At 45.0% G+C, this 20329-nt stretch overlaps 1 protein-coding gene across 1 annotated transcript; it reads left to right on the forward strand.

Annotated features, from left to right (window-relative positions):
* Positions 1–14486: 14486 nt before the first annotated feature.
* LOC119361466 lies at positions 14487–16478 on the forward strand. Its single transcript, XM_037626658.1, has 4 exons — positions 14487–15326; positions 16038–16175; positions 16252–16353; positions 16470–16478. The coding sequence occupies exons 1-4, from the start codon at positions 14487–14489 to the stop codon at positions 16476–16478; spliced, it is 1089 nt and encodes a 362-aa protein (XP_037482555.1).
* The last annotated feature ends 3851 nt before the right edge of the window (positions 16479–20329 follow it).

The raw sequence follows: 20329 nt of genomic DNA on the forward strand, positions 1-20329 counted from the left end.
CTTCAAAAATCTTGGCACTATGTGGCCGTGCTCATATGTCACTTTTCAAGCCTTTATACTCCACCACTATGGCGCGAGGACATTGGCCCTCGACATGGGAAAATATCTAGTGTTGTGTCCATTCAAAGTAGAAATGTTAACAATATGAATCAATTATTTTTTCCTTCTAATGTGTACTGTAGAACGTATAGGGTTGAATGTTGGGCCACACTAGAGAATACGGAAAAATGAAAATAAAATCAGATGGTTCTTCTTCTTTGTGTTGTCTCTGTCCTCTCTATAGACTAAATTTGCACCCCATCCGAATACACGGAAGAAAAGATTGGATTTCATCTCTAACAACTGAAATTGAAATCCTTGTCCACAAAGTGATTTTGTGAGCTTCAGCTTACATGATCTCGGATTAACAGTAAAATCCGAAAAAATAAAAAAAATGAAACCTCTTTTTGTTAGAAACATTGATGTTTGTTATACATGCATGCAAATTTTTGTGATGGAATCACATTTTTTGAGGCGTGAAAAAAAAACAAAATTGATACTCCATATGCTTCCAAAACAATGTTTTTTGGAGCATCAATTTTTTTGACACAACTCCACAAATGTGACTTTGTCATGCAATTTTGCATGCGTGTAGAAAAAAACATGAATGTTTCTTGTCAAAGAAAATCAGTTTTTTTTACTTTGTGTTTTCATATTTTTACTGTTCATCCACGAGGTCACATACTCCACATCCTTGCCCCCCTTATTTTTAAGACCCATAGTGGTCCGTTGCTACGAAACTACAAAATACAAAGCGCTAGGTCAGTGTCATTGCACACTAGAGAGGGTCTCATGCAATCTAGTCTAGTACTATAGCATATGTTGTAGATCGTACTCCCTCCATCTCTGAAAAGAAGATTTATATAATTTGTCTGATGTCAAATAGTGTAAAGTTTGACTATATTTGTAGGAGAATCTATCAAAAACTACAATATGAAATTAATATAATTAGATACGTAATAAAAACATTTTCCTATTATAACCACTTAGTATTGTAATTGTTGATATTTTTTCTACAAACATGAGCACGTGAAGTTCCGGACTAGTCTATTTTTCTGTGGACTTAAAAGACAACATCCCGCATATGCTTCTCCATTGCATGTTCTCACGGCAGGCAGGCCCGTCCACAAGGCTGTGCGAGCGGTGCGATCGCACAGGGCCCCCAAAATCGTAGGGGCCCCGATCGAAGGAAAAACGATGTAACGGCCGCGGTTCATGCGCTGGTTCTCTGCCTTTTTTGGATGGCTCGCTCGATCCGATTTAATCGGAAGCAACCTTGCACGAGAAGCGGAACGTACGGTGCGCTAATACCCAGCCAACAGGCCCTCCGTCGGCCTAGTAATGACTCATCCACTCCCCTTTCGGCCTGTTTGAAAAAGAGCAAGTAGAAAAATAAGGCAGGCTAGTTACGCTAATGGGCCTAATCGCTATGGCCGAGAGTGCTTGTTTCTTTACTGTAGCAGAATATTTTCCAAGGTAAGTAGTAGCCATACGCCTGGGATCAAAATAGATCAATGAAAAACTAGTTAAGGTTACTTTTTTTTGTTACAATCGTTCTCTTTCTGGTTCGTTTAATGTCTTCCTGCCGTATCGAATGCAATGCCTAATATTACAAAAGTGCTACACGATTCGGCATGCGCTTAATTTCAATCAGAATTAATAAGAATATCACACTAGCCGTGAGCTAATTTCTTATTCTAGTACTAATTCTTTGTTGTGTGTTCATTCTAAGAAAGACCTAATGGATTTTTGTTTTGCGAGAATAGAGTCAATGGATTTAAAGATTTCGTTTTAAGAAATACTTCTTACGTCCGGAATTATATATCACGGAAATAAATGTTTTTAGACGTATTTTAATTCTAGATACATTTATTTTTATCTATTTTTACAACAAGTAATTCGGGACGGTGGGAGTACTAGACAGATGATGCTTTTTGGCAGAACATGCACTCAGTTTACTATTTGATTACAATTCACAAAAGAGAAGTTTATTGTTTCAATACTATGTTTACTCTTAGCATTACTATATAATATATATTTCAACTATTGTACTTTCTCCGTCCCAAAATAAGTGTCTTGAGCCTAGTACAAATTTGTACTAGAGCTAGTACAAAATTGAGACACTTATTTTGGGACAGAGGGAGTATGATATAACACATATTTGAAGCTATATATTAAGTGAAACTATGTATAATTATATTTGCAATACATTTTTTTTGCTAAATTTAGGGCCTCATTTCGCATTTCGCACCGGGGCCGGGCCCCGAATTCCTGGAGACGGCCCTGACGGCAGGTATGGTTAAACATCCCACATATGCTTCACCAAAGCGCAAGGGCACTGCCCAAGACCCACAGACACCTTATGCGATTGGTGGTCTTCCACTTCAAGGGCGGCCCCTACGGTGCAGTTGCAGGAGATCAACACCCTCATCGCGACAAGACTCCACTGCATTTGGTTGGAGCAATGCAACCGAGTGGTTGATGACAAGGCTTCCACTGCTAGCGAGGTGGTCGATCATGTGATGGCGCAGCTTAGGTTGCGGAAGTAGGCACACGAACGCGGTGCTTTGCTAGAGTTGCTTCTTTTCCCTTGCTTTATGACGGTGCTAGGCGTTCGGTGTGTGATTGTCTTAGTCATAATACAAAAGGCATGCAATTTCTTGTGTGGTCTTGAAAAAAAAGCTTTGCATTACCACAGACACTTTTGAAAGCATATATTATCGTGTTGTATGCATCCATCCAGTTCGACACGAGCTTGGTGAATTGGACACGGCTATGCTAGTACTGGATGACAAGAACATCCTACTCTTAACGAGCCGTTGTGGCAATTTTGAACACATATCAACTCAATGCATAAATGTTTTCGGAGGGATCTTGCATTAATGAATGATGGATCCCTCCCAGAAAGCGGGCTGGGCAGAGAGGCGTCAACCATGGACCGGTCGATCACCTTACTCAAGCAGTGATGAAATGCGTCATTAGTGTATTAACTCAACTAATTGCACATTTTAGGCCAACAACTCAGAAACAGATTGATCGGTTTAGGTCATAAACCTCTACTCTAAACTCTATAATTTTATCAAATAAGGCCAAACCTTTTAATATTTAGCCTAGCTACCTTAGTTTCATTGCCTGTCATGTTTAGGAGACTGCTACTACTAGAACTGGGTTTCTTTATATGAAATCGGAGAGGGCAAGCCTCTCTTTTGCTCAAAAATTAAGGCCAAACCGATCCGGGAATGTGCAATTAACTTCACACTCGGTTTTGGTGTTAATGGGTCAATATGATTAATTTATTGTGGACTAAATCAGTCAACTCCTGAGTTGTCTGCCTAAAGTGTGCAATATGTTTGAGCTAATGGACTAATGGCGCACTTCACTGAAACAAGAAGAGCAGTAAAAATCCACATGAATTCCCACTGATCCTGAATGACAAGCATATTGTGAAAGCACTTGTGAGATCTTCAAATATTGATATTTATCACATACAGTACATGCATGGACAACGATGCTAGAATAATCAATTTCTTAAAGAAAAATAATAATCTTGAAACCAGCTACAGTACCGCTGGCAGGTGTAGCTTGTCGAGGACGACGATGCGGCGCCCAGCCCTGGCTCTCTCGTGCACCGCCCGGACAATGCCGGCGAAGTCATGGCCGCCGTACGCGGCCCAGACGATGTCGTCCCTAGAGCGGGGGCCGCGTACATCGACGCACGAGTACCCGTAGAAGAACATGATAGTACAGGTTCTCTCGTGGAGCTCGTACATAACGTTGAAGTCCTGCACCTCGTCGATGTCGACGGCGTAGAGCGCAGCAACGGGGCCAACGCGCTCGGCGCCGGCGGGCATGGCGGCGTCCACGCGCAGGCAGTCAGAGTGCGCGCTCTGGCCGAACCGGACGACCACCAGGCGCTGGGCGAGTGCAGGTGCTCGACGTGGTGCGCCATTGCGAGCTGTCGAGGCAACCGATGGTTCATACGGGTGGTTATATATAATGAAACACTGGGAGGCTGTGCTGGGCAAGAAACAAACAGGAACTCAATCGGAGTCGTGGGAGAAAGAAAACGACGTAATATACGTATATACCAGCAGTTTGTATTGTATACGTACGATCCGATCCAATCCAATGAAGTACTGATCCAGTGGACGGCGGAAGGTATGCCTAGCTAGGTTAAGTGCGATCGTGCAGGATGGGGAGAAACCGCAAAGGCGCCGCCGGCCGGACGGGGCCCGAGCCGGAGCAGGCAACAGGCGGCTGGCCGTCTCTCCCCACCGACATAGTCGGCCTCGTCACCGACCTCCTCCCCGACGTGACGGACTACATCACCTTCCGCGCCGTCTGCTCCGGTTGGCGCGCCTCCACGCTCGCGCCGTCGCCGCGCGACCTGTGCGATCCACGCTTCCGGCCGCACGGTTGGGTGGCGCTCTGCGACGGCGACGCGGTTCGGCCGGATGACGCGGGCGATATCGTCATGTTCCACACGCGCACCGCCCGGCGCCTCCGCGTCCCCCTGCCGGTGCTCCGGGGCTACAGGATCGTCGGCATGAGCGACGGCCTCCTCGTTCTCCTGCGCAAGCGCACCACCGTCGTCCGTGTGCTCCACCCCTTCACCCGCGCGAGCGTCTACTTCCCGTCCCTCGCCACCGTGTACCACCAGGAGGTCAAGGACATGGAGTCTCTCCGTGACATGAAGGCCGCAGTATGCAGCAGCAGGACGAGCGCCATGGCCGTCGTGGTCTGGTTCCCATGCAGATGTGTGGTGGTCGCCGCCGAGGCCGGCTCGAGCCAATGGGAGGTCCTCCACCGCATGCCTGTCCGGAACACCCTCCTCTTCCGAGGAAGGCTATACGCCACCAGGTTCTGCTCAGACGAGATCGTGCAGCTGTACCCTCCCAGACAAGCACCGCTCGATAACGTGATTGCTAGGCTGCCGATAGCCAAGCTCTTTTGGCGCTTCGTCGACACCGTCCACCTCGTCGAGTCCGCCGGACAGATGCTGCTCATCGTTCGACGTGTCGTCACCCAAGAATCACCATCTGAGCCGCAACTATTGGCCTTCACGATCTACTCAGTGGACTTCGGCGACAACAATGGCGGCCACCCAGAGCTGACACGGGTGACCAGCCTCGGCGACCGTGCCTTGTTCCTCACCATGTACGACGGCTGCATGTCCGTCTCGGCCAGGGACCTTCCTTCCCTAGGCAGCAACTCCATCTACTTCTCCACGCGCTTCTTCTCTGTTCAGGTGGGCTCACTAGCGGCCGGCCATTGGTGTAGGTCCGAGGAGTTGGCGGCACAGTGCCAGATACACGACGGGGAAAAAAGGACACGGTCGTCGGTGCGGCCCTTCACCATTGCCGACCATCTCCTCACTTTCTGCCATCCTAGCAAGTGGACCAAAGGGCTAATGTTCCACGAGTACCACTCCATCCCCAAATCGTTCAGAAAACTGCGGAAAAAGATCAGCAAGATGTCCCGGTTGCCGATTCCTCATATAAGGCGCTCAAAGAATGCGCCCCACTAGGATTAGGATTTAGAGTTTAGGGTTTACGCCTCATCATATCTGGTAAGGTGGCAAATATATTTTGGGCACCGTATTATCGAAAGTTTAAAACCATCAACTTGCTCGATTTGTCTTGTCTCAGAGAAGCGCACACATGGCATATGCACATCAAATCCGTCAAGAAAGTTCAAATGACTGCCCAGGAGAGGCGTTTTGGCTTTCGAGCTCACCTGAAATCATTATCTGGACCTGCCACGTTTTAATTTTGTGGGCCATATACAAATCAAAATACAGGTTGATGGGTTGGAGCTAGTCTCTCTCTCTCTCTCTCTCTCTCTCTCTCTCTCTCTCTCTCCCTCTCCCTCCCCCCCTCTCTCTATGAATAGGATCAAACCTTATTCCATGCTATTTCCATAAGATTCTTCTTTCTTATTCTTAAGCAAGCCCTCGAGAGGGCTTAGTTGATCATGATTTTTGTTTTCTCTTTCTTTTCCTTTTTGTTTGTTTCGAGAAAGATATCGTCCGATTCTCCTTCTATTGATTCTTTTCCGATCGAGATGTACGGATCCATGTGTCCTCTATATCTATGATGGGTGGCAGGTTTGGAAGCGCAACTTGGATCTCGTGGCCCCGCAAACAAGCTCTGCTTTGCTCGTAGTCTCCGGGTGACCGGAGAGCACGAATCCGACATCTCCATTGACTCTGGTGGCCCGTGCTCCCCGGCATCTCCATTGACTCCAGTGGCCGAAGGGAGTGAGATGGCCGGATCTGTCGACGATACTGTGCGGGGGCGGGTGCTTGACATGTCGACTCGCTTGGGTATGTGCCAGGTTGTGCAGGAACCGTAAGCCCAAAGCATGCAATCGAGACTAACGGCGCATCGCAGTCAAACAAGCAGATATAGCAGTAAAAACTGTCCCCCAACAATACAAATTGCTATTGATCATAATCAATTTCTTAATGGAAGAAGAAAAACTTGGCATAATTGTGCGACGGTATTGCTAGTAGTACCTAGCTAGCCAAGGAGGATGAATTGTTCTTTCAGACGTCCACAACCTCCACTTCGGCAGGCTACCCTCAGGTCCTATGCGTCGACGGCGGGAGGGAAGAAGATAGTGGGAGAAAAGGGCAAGAATTGGGTGGAGAGTAGTGGCATGGAAGAAGAGAGTAGGGATTTTGCCACGGAAACAGAGCGGACAGCTAAAAAAACGCAGGCTCCGCCTTCCTTTTTGATAGTCTAGGGTGTCAGAGTCCGACATGTTTCGTGTCTGGACTCCTGCAAAGCCCGACGTTTGGTTTTGATTTGTGAAAATATCATAGTCCGGACTGCTCCGCGGGTAGTAAAAAGAAATCGTCCCCCAAACCGCACAAATTGCGACTGATCATGACTGCCAAACATGTTGTGAAAGTACTTGCTGTGAGATCATCAAACATCGATATTTATCACATACTACATGCATGGACAATACTCCGATGGTAGCATAATAAATTTCTTAAAAATAATAATAACCTTGAAACCGTGCTACAGTACCGCTGGCACCTCCTAGCTAGCCGAGGACGACGAGGCGGCGCCCAGCCCTGGCTCTCTCGTGCACCGCCATGACAAGGCCGGCGAAGTAATCGCCGCCGTACGCGGGCCAGACGAAGTCGTCCCTAGAGTGGGGGCCACGTACGTCGACGCACAAGTTCCCGTAGAAGAACATGACGGTGCAGGGCCTCACGTGGAGCTCGTACATGGCGTTGAAGTCCTGCACCTCGTCGATGTCGACGGCGTAGAGCGCAGCGACGGGGCCGACGCGCTCGGCGGCGGCGGCCATGGCGGCGTCCACGCGCAGGCAGTCAGCGTGCGCGCTCTGGGCGAAGCGGACGACCACCAGGAGCTGGGTCTCGGCCTCGCGGAAGATGGCCTCGTCGACGTCTTCCGCCGAGTGCAGGTGCTCGACGCGGTGCGCCATTGCGAGCGCTCGAGGGGCTTGTATGGCAACCAATGGTTGATATAGGTGGATATATATGAGAGCTCGACCGGAGGCCGTTCTGGGCAAGAAACTCGCAAGAAGAGTCTGAATCGAGGAGGCGCCCGTCGTTGGGTGCGGTGCCGGCGTCTCCACATCCAAACCCGAAACAAAAGGAGGAAATCCTCTTGCACAGCGCACGTTTGGATTCGGATTCGATGGGAGCTGGTGCGCACGTACGCCCGATGGCCACGTTTCGGCTTCGATGGAATCGTCATACGTACGCCCGCTCGCAAACCGCGCGCAAAGGGTCGCTTTCCTCACCCGGTCGTCCGGATCCAAGTCTCCGCGCGCATGCACTTCATTCTCGCGCGCGTGCACGTGTGTCCAGTCCAAAAAAAAAAGAAAAAGGGATGGCTAAGCCTCAGCCGACTGGAATTTAATCAAGTCTCAATCAAATAACATACCATGTAAAAAAGAAAAGAAAATCTGAAAAAAAATTGCACGGATCTCAGTATATGATCTAGCGAACATAGCATCGACCGAGACATAACGAAGTCTAAGTCGACTGAGACTTCGCAAAGAACAAAAAGTGCACACCCACCACATCGCGCCGCCTTAATTGTCGTCTTCATCAAACCCTACCGTCGCCGGCGCCTTCGTCTTGTGCCGGCACCGGCCTCCTTGGTCCGCCGTCTTAGGTAGACCAAAATGTTTCCATCATTCATGCACGTCGGCGGCACTCCACTCAACTTGGCCATGCGCTGCTGCCCGTGCCACAACCGCAACAACATGCATATTGCGGTTGCGGTCGCCTTCCATGTCCACGACTAGGTTGCGATGCCAACTGCCGGTCGGGGACTCGACCAATGGCGGCAAACGAATCCCACCTCCACCAAGCCCCATCGTCACGGCTTACCACTGTCTGCCACCACGACCAGTTTTTCCCTTTCCCATGGAATGCATGCGCGCCACCCGTTTGATCGAATGCCACATACATACCTATAATATAGAGCAAATCTTTTTCAGAGTACAATCGACAACACACATAAAATAGATTTAATTCTCATGCCTAGCTAGTTGGATAGACAAGATCGAATGCCTACGTGACGATGCGCACGACATACCCACGATTGTCGCCCAGAGGCCACGCCCCTTCTGGTGGCCTCGGCGCCATGAACCGCCACAACCATGAGGAGACAGAGATGCGGAAAGCGAAAGTTTCCTACACGATGAACAAGCAGGAGAAACGGTGCCATGCCCCCTTCCCACAAAGACAGACGACGGCAACATGGGCTCGGGGGCGACAACGCTGAGATGAGAGGATGAGTCTGTGACGGAGACGACTGGGAGCTTTTTGAAATGGGTCTTTCTATGTCACATCTAGATGTGAGATAATATCTCACATCTAACATGATGTCATCCTACATTAGCGCCAACTCACTCAAAACAAATCCCGCCCGTTCTTTGTCTTTGATTCTGTTCGTTTGTCTTTTTTTTTGTCTATCCTCCAGCCCCGCCATAAACGACACTCTCATTCCTTGGTCTGGCCTTGTATGTTTTTTTCTCGCTGTTTTTTTTTGCGGGGTTTTTCTATTATATATTTTGAACAAACACAACAAAGGCAAAACATACAGAGGCAATAAAAAATGTTTTTGACGGCCAGATCTGGGCCGGCAGCACTTGTTCGTACGCGCGCACATGTATTTATACATGTACTGCATGCACCTGCGTTTGTACGCATTGTCCAGTCTTTCTTCTGGGTGTCACACACACGCACATGGCCATGCTAGTTGCTTTCGTTCTCTATAGTTCAACCGTGCATGCATGCATAGAGACAGGGTATATGCACTCGCCCGGGCCCACTCACCAATGCTAGCTAGCTAAGCTTCATATGTAATGCGTCTCTGTGTCATCCTCGACGCGTGCATGTATATGTACAAGATTGAATTGTCTACCATTGATCATTAATCAATAAAGTCCCTAGTATGTTTTGAAAAAAATGTGTGCATGCATGAGCTAAAAGACATGCATGCTTTTTTTCTATATACTACTACACTAATTTTATGTTAACCATTTACAAAAAAGGAAAATTTGCAAATATGGTCATGTATTGCATGAAGAAAAATGCTCGAGTTGGTGGGTGAGCTTGCAACTGACCAAAACACAACTACGAGCCCAATTGCGAGTCGTGGGCAAACTTGCAACTGGGACAAAAATAACTACGTGTCCCAGTTGCGAGTCGTGACTGGACTTGCAACTTGAAGGAAACACAACTACAAACCCAGTTGCAAGTCGGGGTGGAATTGCAACCGAGGCAAAAAGAAAAATGGTCAGGCCTAGATTAGCCCAATTGCGAGTTGACGGTGGGCTTGCAACTAGGGCACAAAAAAAATATCGGGCCCAGTTGCGCGTTCATGGTGGACTTGTAAGTGGGACAAAAAAAACTCTATGCCATTGAGAGTTCGACTTTGGACTTGCAACAAGGATAAAAAAAGTTGGACCCCAATTACAAGTCGAGGGTTGACTTGCAACTGGGACAAAAAAAATTGGACCCTAGTTGCAAGTCAAGGGTGGACATGCAATTGGATAAAAAAAGGCTGGGCCCCAGTTACGAGTCGAGGGTTGACTTTCAAGTAAGACAAAAAATGGCCGGGCCCCAGTTGCGAGTCGATGGTACACTTGCAACTAGGACAAGAAAATGGCATATCAGAGTTGCGAGTTGAGGGTGGACTTGCAACTGAGACAAAAAAAGGTTGGTTCTCAGTTTCGAGACGAGAGTGGACTTGCAATTGAGACAAAAAAAAGGTTGGGCCGTAGTTGCGAGTCGGGGGTGGACTTGCAACTGTGACAAATAAAATGGTCCGCCCCTAGTTGCGAGTTTAGGGTGAACTTGCAAATAAGACAAAAAATGTCGAGGCCCAGTTGCGAGTTGTGAGTGTGATTGCAATTAGGACAAAAAATGACCGGCCCTAATTGGGAGTCAAGGGTGGACTTGAAACTAGGACAAAAAAAGTCGGAACCCCGTTGTGAGTCGGGGTGAACTTGCAACTGGCACAAAAAAATGTCGGCCGTAGTTGCGAGTTAAGGATAGACTTGCAATTGGCACAAAAAAAGGTTGATGCAGAGTTATGAGTCGAGAATGAACTTGCGACTGGGATAAAAAAAAGTCAAGCCAGAGTTGCAAGTCGAGGAGGGACATGCAAGTCAAAAAAAAATCATAAATTTAAAATATATAATGAAAAAGAAGAGAAAAATAAAAAAGTAAAAATAATAATAATAAAACATGAGTCTGGTTTTTTCATGATTTTGAAAGAAAAAATAAAGAAAAAAGAATAGAAAAAAGATAAAAAACAAACAAAGCAGCTCATCCAGCGCTGACACACAGACCAAAATAATGAAATAAAGTGGACTGAGGCGGACAGGGAGATTGATTTAGGACGCACATGGCAAGACAATGGGCTGACGTGCAAAAATCAAGATCAACTTTGTGCGAAAAAAATAAAGACAAACAGATCAACAACTCTACACTTAGATGTGAGATAGTATCTCACATCTAGATGTGAGATAACTATCTCACATCTAGATGTGAAATAGCAATACTGTTTTGAAATACATGGAAATTTTCAAACTCGTGAACTCTTTTGGAAAGGTCAACAGTCATGTCAGCGGACTTTTTTAAAAAAATAGGGTTTTTTAATTCATATTTTCCTAAAGTCAAAGCTCAAATGGTGAACTGGTTAACTTTTTTTGAGTGTAGTGAACCGATTAACATTTTTTTAGGGGTGGTGAACCGGTTAACCGAGCGAGCAAGCAACTAATTAACGAGCGCTCCTTCGGGAGCCTCGCAACGATCAGCGCCACTTGGCGCGGTCTCAGCCATTCGCCACGTGTCGCACTCTGGGCGCTCCCTCTGGATTTTGTTTTTTATTTTTCTGCACGCGTTTTTGGCTTTTTAAACAGTCTTTTTTCCGGGTTTTTTTTTGACGTTTTGGTTTTTCACCGGTCTTCCCTTGCTTTTCGACAAAAAATATAAATTTCGAAAAAAATAATTTTTTTTGCGCAAAAAACGCATTTTTTTTGCGAGAGTCACGCTTTTGTTTTCGCGAGAGGCACGGTCGTGCCTCTTGGAAACGAAAAAAAACACTGTTTTTTTGTTCCTTTCGCGAGAGGCACGGTTTTGCTTCCGCGAGAGGCACGATTATGCTTTCATGAGAGTCACGGCTGTGCTTCCTCGGAAACAAAAAAAAACATGTTTTCTATTTTTTTCGCGAGAGGCAAGGTTTGCTTCCGCGAGAGGCACAACTGTGCTTTCGCGAGAGGCACGGCGTGCCTCTTTTGGAAAGGGAAAAAACGCGTTTTCTGTTTTTTTTTCTTTCACGAGAGGCACGGTTTTGCTTTCGCGAGAGGCACAGTTGTGATTTCGTCAGAGGCACGGGCGTGCCTCTTTCGGAAAGGAAAAAAAACATATTCCCGGTTTGGTTTTTTCGTCGGTTTTTTCGTGAAAAAAAAAGTTCGTCAAAACCTATCAACATGAGATCTAGTTTTGAAGATCTTGACACGAAAAATCCAACGGCGAAAGCGGTTCGAGATGTGGACGCACGGTTAAAGAGATAAAAAGTTTTGAATAAACGGATTTACGAAAAAAAGAGAAAACTCCCAGGTTGCGACAAGTGACGCATATTGAGCGCACCACTTGTCGCAACCTAGGAAAGTTGAAGTGTTCTCCGCAAAGAGTACTCCTTAACTAGTGATTTCGACAAGCAAGGCGTCGCTGTGAGCAACAGCGTGCGAGCATGCCTATCGTTGTTGGGCTGGCCCATAGCGACGGGGCGTGAGGGCCAGCGCCGTGTCCGGACTAGTGATTCTGATTTGACACCTCAAAAAAAAGTGATTCTGATTTGACACCTCAAAAAAAAGTGATTCTGATTTGGCCAAACCCTATTTGGCGCCTTAAGCGCCCGATATAGGGTTAATGATACAGGGCGCACACCACCCTAGTCCACGCCTCTATCGTTGCTGGGCTGGCCCATAGCAATGGGGCGTGAGGGCCAGCGCCGTGTCCGGACTAGTGATTCTGATTTGGCACCTAAAAAAAAGTGATTCTGATTTGGCCAAATCCTATTTGACGCCTTAAGCGCCCGATATAGGGTTAATGATACAGGGCGCACACCCCCCTTGTCCACGCTGGGCCGGCCCACAGTCCTTTCTTTCGGACTTAAAGAAGTAAAAAAGAAGGCGTGTACGTAACGCGTATCGAACTTGCGATCTACTGGACAAATATTCGCTGCACTAACCAACTGGCCATCTGTACGTGCCGTGTTTAGTTGTAGGTTTTAACCCTTTACTTCTTTCTCTCCTCCTTCTTTTTTTCTATTTTTATTTCATTTACATTTTACCTTTTTCTATCCTGTTTCTATAATACAAGAACGTACGTTTCAAATTCATGAACTTTATTCTAATTCGATGCTTTTTTTCGAATTCAATCCGATGAACTTTTTCAAATTCAATGACCTTTTTCCAATACTGATGAACTTTTTTTTCAAATTCATGAAATTTTTTCATATTCAATGAACTTTTTCGAATTTGATGAACATTTTTCAAAAACGATGAACTTTTTTTACAATTCGATGAACTTTTTTCAAATTCTATGAACTTTTTCCAAGTTCGATGAACTTTTTCCAAATCCTATGAACTTTTTTTCAAATTCGATGAACTTTTTTCAAAGTCGATGAACTTTTTTTCAAACCGATGAACTTGTTATCGAATTGGATGAACTTTTTCAAATTTGATGAACCTTTTTTTCAAATTTTATGAAATTATTGTACAGTTTTTAATTCATGTTTTTTCGTTGTTTTTGCGGATTTTTTCTTTTTTTAATCAACAAGGCTTTATTGACCAACGCTTGCAAGAAAACAAAAGGCTACGAAAGGAGCGAGCGAGCAGCGATCAAGCGAGCAGCGATCAAGCGAATGGGCCGCGGCCCACTATGGGCGCGCGTGAGCGCCAGGACAGCGATCGGGCGCTGAAGGCGCTAACGAGGAGGTCTCTCTGATTTGCCTCAAAGAAAAAAAAAAAGGTCCCCCTGGTGGGTCGTGTCCGGACTGTCCCGTCCGTGTATAATAAGGCCGAGCCGCACCGGTGGTCTTCTGGATCGATCGAACTGGAAGGAAAACGATTCCGCCGTTCTCCGTCGGCGCCAGGGCCTTCTCCATGGGAATCTACACCGCTGTGCGCAGCACGAAGCAGCGGCTGTGGGAACTCTTCTGTGCAAGTACGCACTTTCTTCTTCTTTCTCTCAAGTATTCTCAATCGAGCCCTATGTAAACTCACCGACACGCCCGCCGGCTTCTATCCTTCCGCCGTTGTTTTGTTCACCGAATCGACCTTATTCCCTGGCTCCGGCCTTTGTTTTCCCCCTCGACCAACTTCAGATACTGCAAAGAACCAAATTTAGGTCCATGATTTCTGCTAATTTTATGTGTGGTAGATGTGGTTTGGTGCTAGCTTCTTTGTGACGGCCGTGCCATATTCTCACCCTTGTCTAGGGCGCCGCAAATCGTCATATAGTGCACTAAAATATGCACAGTTCTCTGCTCTGTTGCAAGATTCGAGTCACATTATGAAATACGTACTACTTACAAGGCCCGTGTCATTGCAGATAGTCGATCAGGGTCTTCAGAAGATGCATTTGAGAAACTCCCCGTGGTATATATGCTTCCCTTCCCTGCTAGTCAAAAGAATTGTAGTTACAAGTAAACTATCACCATGGTAACTGCTAGCTAGCATAGTTCTGCCGACAAAAGTTTCATAGAAATAACCCAGTTGATGCACTCTCTCCGTCGAAATTGCAGATCTTGATGCAGAGTAAATGAGCTACTAGTAATTAACAAGCGAGATATACTTTTGTGATTTTGTTGTTTATTCGAAATAAATGAGGTCAGCCTAACTTTTGAGCTTAATTTTCAACCTTGGTTCTGCAGGACGTCATGCACCATATATATTCTCTGGTGCCACTGCGAGATGCTGCTCGTGCCGCCTGCGTCTCCCATGGATTTCTGCTTTTCTGGAGATGCTATTCCAACCTTACATTCAACGTGTCAACACTTGGGTTGGCTCGCAAGAAATCCGAGGATTGGGGAATCTTTCTCATCGATATAGTTGACCGCATTCTTAGGAACCATTCTGGGAATGGGGTGGAGACACTCGATCTGTGCCTCCTATCTTGCGAAAATATTGACCCTTCCTACCTGGACAGATGGCTGCAGATTGCTGTTCGTTCGGGGATCAAAGAAGTTACATTGGAGATGTCTAACTTCATGAAGAAAAAGTACAGCTTCCCATGTTCGGTTTTGTCTGATGATGCAGCTGCAAGTTCGATTCGGTCTCTTTGCCTCAGCGCTTGCGTTTTTCGTCCCACAACAACACTTGGCTGCTTGAGAAGACTGAACGCATTATCCCTGCTTTCTGTCCAGATTACTGATGAGGGATTAGGGCACTTGCTCTCGAAATCTTTCGCCTTGCAGCAGTTATTTATCTTCCGATGCAATGCGATAACATGCGTGAAGATACCTTCCATGCTGCAGCAACTCAAGCTCCTCACTATTAAATTGTGTGAGAAGCTGCAGGTGGTAGAGATCAATGCTCCAAGGCTCTCCTCTTTTCACTTTGATGGAGCGCTAGTAAAAATCTCGGTTGTGGATCCTTCACCGCTTAGGGATGTCTATTTTTCATCTCCCCGTCAGTCCCGCATGCTGTCTTATGCTCGTACGAGGCTTCCATCCATCACACGAAATGTTAGGTGCCTGACCCTGGTGTCTTCTGATGAGGTATGCATTGGGTTTTTACAGGTTATTCTGTATAAACATATAAAGTGGATGGTTATGATACAATAGTTTCCATCTGAACAGTCTAAACTCTTTAATCCAATTTCATAATTCTTCATACAATGGTTTGGAATTTCTTGACCCGTTCTATGCTTATTATCTCATAATTACTCCCAAGTCACTGTATAACTGAGAATCATCGTTCTTGAATAAATGTTTACGTATTATTTCAGTATTTCTTCTTTCGAAAATATCATGGTATTAATCCTTGAGATGTGCACATCATCTGAAATTATCAACAACATTTTCTGATTTTAGGTCTAACTGTACAGTGCTTGGTATAAGGGCTTATATATTTTACGCTTTTGTAACATTTTAAATTTAATATAAATTAACCTTTCATATAAGAGATGTCACATTTACATGTTTCAATGCTGCACTCCAAGTTTCAAAGTAAGAATAAATGTTTAAGACCTTGAGAGTTTTCGTGCACCTTAACAATATTCAAGGTAAGAATAAATGTTCAAATAAGAAACTAATAAGTGGCAAGAGAACTGTTTTCTGTTTTTATTTTATGTTGGTCTTAACACACTTTACATGCCAGTTGCTAATGAAATTATCAGATCGGCAGGTATATAGTGAATAATGATTTGAATGTATATAACACATGTATATTGAAAGGCATGATTTGTCTATGGACTTGTCGTTTTTCAGGATGTCAACATCCCAATGCTGCACTCCAAGTTTCCCCGTCTCAAGAAGTTGGAAATTTACATCAAAAGACCACAAGCTGTTCTGTCTTTGATTTCCTTTCTTGATGCTTCTCCGGCCTTGGATTCATTCATCCTGCGCGTAAGCCACATCTTTTAGAGATAACATTACATTTATCAATAAACAATGTTGATTGTACGTACATATGCATATCCAGGTAGATGCGAATGTCTTGAGGCCTGATTCTGTTGTTGGAGGCGAGAATGCCGCTGATGATCCAAGGTGGAAGCCAGAGAGCCGACATGATTGTCTCAGACAGGTGACGATCATAGGGTTTTGTTCGGAAAAAAATCTGGTTCAGTTTGTGATCTATATCGTTGAGAACACTCCTCGGCTTGAGTCCATCACACTAGACACAACCTTGTGGTCTGGTAGGAGGTGTGATATTAATGGCAAATCAAGAAAGATGAAAAGGAGTTGCGACAGGATGACCGAGGGTTGTATCGCCGAGGCTCACAGAGCTGTTAAGGTTGCCAACAGATACATTGCAGGGAGAGTTCCCTCGGGTGTTAGGTTCCAGGTCCTGGAGCCGTGTAGCCAGTGCCACGCGCGTACTCGCAGCGGGTGGTACTAGTGTGGTTTGTCTTAAGCACCTTGACCGGGTCCAACCCGTTAGTAGAACTTTTGTTTTCTTTCCTAATTTATTTGCATGCAAGACATTCCATTTATGAAACAACATGAAGCATTTTCTGTTATTGCTTTTTTCTCTCATACCTTTCCACATAAGAGATTTAGATCACGTATTTGCGAGTATATAGTACATAAAAAATAATATGCATGGTGCCCACACATTTTCGTGGACATATATCCATAAAATAATTGGGGTATCATATTCACTTATTTGTGACTATATACTTCGGAAAACAATTAGGGATAATACCTACATATTATTGGGGTATGTACTCATATATTTCACGTCGGGGTATGTAGTGAATATGCGAGGTATAATAATTTGTATTATTGGGGTATGTAGTCATATTTTATGCCGGGGGTATGTAGTTGTAGAGATATGTCACTAGTAGAAAAAGGCCCATTTGTCCCGGTTTCAGAGGCCAATTTGTCCCTGTTCTGAAACCGGTACTAAAGGATTGGGACTAAACCCCAAGACCTTTAGTCCCGCTTCGTAAGATGGTGCTCCATGTGGCCGCTGCGGCGAGGCCAGGCGGGAGGGCCTTTGGTCCCTGTTGGTAAAGCATCCACGCGTCAGCAGCTCAGGAGCTGGGATTTTTTTAAGGGGACGGGGGGAGGGGGGTTGGAGGGTTAATTTAGGGGTTTCACTACTGGAATCAGCTTCTTTGCCGTTCGCCATGGCGGGCGGCAAAGGCACGGATGCCGGACGGCAAAGTCCTTTGCCGTCAGCCAGCGGACGGCAAGCCGTCCGGCTGAACACATGCCAGCAAAGGCCTTCTTTGCCGCCCGCTTCGCAGAAAAGGACGGCAAAGGATTGTGCTGTCAGCCATCCGAGGCCAGCAGACGGTAACGACGACGGACGACAGCGGTGTGAGGTGAGAGCTGTTAGGGGGTTAACAGCATTCTTTGCCGTCCGCCAGCCGACGGCAAAGAGGCAAAGCTCTTTGTCGTCCGCTGACGGACGACAAAGAGCTTAGCTAGGGCAGCACTAGGATGCTGCCACGTGGTCACTTTGCCGTCCGCTTGTAGACGGCAAAATGACCAAATAGGCAGCCAGTGTTGCCAGTTTGCACAGGTGACTGCCACGTGTACTTTTTGCCGTCTGCTAGCGGACGGCAAAGCTCTTTATCGTCCGCTAGCAGACGGCAAAGAGGCTACACATCCCCTATTTTTATTTTAATCCAATTAATTAGACATGGTTTCAAACGCAGATATACATGCATACATATCCAATGGCTTGTCCAACAACATATTTGATCAAATCCAACGATATAATTCAACAAAGTCCAACATATCCATACATACATAACCACAAACAAGTTTCCAACAACATATCCATATAGACATACATATACAAACAAGTTTTCATAAACAACAAGGAAGCACCAGAAGAATAGTACACTCCATGAATCCAAGCCTTCCTCATGTAAAGCAAATATGCAAATTGGGAAAGATGAAAGTTAGAAGAAGTAGAAGAAGAAGAAGACTAGTTAGAAGAAGAAGACGAAGATTTTTTTTCTTCTCTTTGTTTTTCTCCTCTCCTCTTCTTAGAGCTAAGTTAGGTAAAAATGCTAAGTGTAGGTCATTTTAGAGCTAAGCTAGGTAAATAGGTCATTTTGGAGCTTAGTAAGGTTATTATGTCATTTTTGAGAAAAATAAGCTAAGTCTATATCAATTAGGACGTAACAAAGATTACCATGCCATTTTTGACCTAAGTATGGTAAGTATGTCATAAATGAACTGAATAAGCTAAGTATAGCTCATTTTTATATAACTTAGTTAATTATGCCATTTAGAAGGAAAACAAGCTAAGTATCCATTTGTAAAGCAAAACATTAGAGAAAACTTACCCTCATCACAACAAATATGATGAAGATCGCAACTAAGGTCACAATTGATCCAACATCATAATGATACCAAGCCTCATTATCAATGGCATATTTTCTAATCTTCTTAAGCTTCAAGCGCATTGCATCCATCTTCAAGAGCATTGCATTCATCTTCATCTTGTGATCATCGATGACATCGGCAACATACAACTCCAATGTCATCTTGTCTTCTTCAATTCTTTTAATTTTTTCTTTCAAATACTCATTTTCTTTTTCAACTAAATTTAACTTCTCGACAAGAGGGTCGGTTTCAAATTCCGGTTCACATACCTCCTAGATTAAAATATCTCTATATCAACTTGATGGCCATAATTGTCATAAATGCGAAATGCAACAAATAGTTATGAAAGAGAATTTACCACATCCGAATCATAAAGCGGGTGAGGGCCGACGGGGACGGAAATCAAGACCATGGCACTATGTATAAGAAACAATCATACAAAGTAAGAAAATTATACATACCAACTATATAAATCATACAAAGTACAACATAAGAATTTGAATACCTAAGAATCACTATCGGTAATGATGTGCTCATCATCATCATTAATAAATGCATCATCATCATCACTATTGGTAATGACGTGTTCATCATCATCATTAATAAATGCATCATCATGTGGAAGGCCACCTTTACGTAATCGTTCAAGCATTGACAGGTCATCTGCAGCAGTAACTTCTTCTTGTTCCGGCTCTTCTTGTTCCGGCTAAGGGTCAGATTCACTATCGTTGTCTACTTCAATGTTCTGGGGTGGAGTAGAGAGTTTCTTGAAACATTTTTTTGGCAAGACGTGTTTCTTCGAAGAATTCTCCTTCGTCATATGTGTCTTGGTTAATGTGACGTTCATAATCCTCTTCATTGGGGGGAGGTGGTCTAATACGTGGCGGCACTTCATAAACGACATCCCAACCACTGAGATTTAGATCACTTTGATAGGCCCATGGTAGATAGAAAACTTGGGTTGCCTGTTGAGCCGTAATATAGACATCGGGGACATCCAAATGGGTGCTTTGTTTGATTTCGACTAGCCCTATATGTTCATGAGTCCTTCTAGTCTCCCTGGGCCGGAACCAATAACATCTGAAGAGTATGACATTTGGTGGGTTATCACCATAGAATTGAAGTTCATAAATTGCTTCAACTCTTCCATAATACTCGACACCTCCTTCGCTGATAGCAGAGACACAATAATTTATAGACTTTCGGTCAGCCATAGATAGCTCTTTGCCATAGGTACGAAAGCGATACCCGTTGATGTCGTAATTGTCAAATGAACGGACCTTATAGTCAAAACCATTAGCTACTTGTCTCAATTCGGCATCCATAATCTCTTAAATAGGCTACAAGTTTAATAAGAAAGGATTGTTGCAGTAGTCGCAAATTAGCCAAAGAAATGAAAGGGTCTAATGGAAATTACCATTTTTTGAACCAAGAGATGAGACCGGGATATTCGCCTCCTTGCTTTGCCAGAAGCTCATACTCTTCGACGGAATCCTTTTGGATCACCACTCCATACGAGAATATGGCGACGTATCGACTGCATCAAATATCCAGGAATAAGAGCAGCTCAAAGAAATTAGAAGTTGCGAAACAATGTAACGAGATCTTACTCGATGTACGGCCGCACTTCTGTTAGGTTGTTAAAGAGATACAGCGAAATGGTCCGCCATTCTTCAACATCCAACGATACTGGTTTCCAAGCACTGGATAGTGCG

Source organism: Triticum dicoccoides, chromosome 2B (assembly GCF_002162155.2).
Source record: "Triticum dicoccoides isolate Atlit2015 ecotype Zavitan chromosome 2B, WEW_v2.0, whole genome shotgun sequence".
Classification (NCBI taxonomy): domain Eukaryota; kingdom Viridiplantae; phylum Streptophyta; class Magnoliopsida; order Poales; family Poaceae; genus Triticum; species Triticum dicoccoides.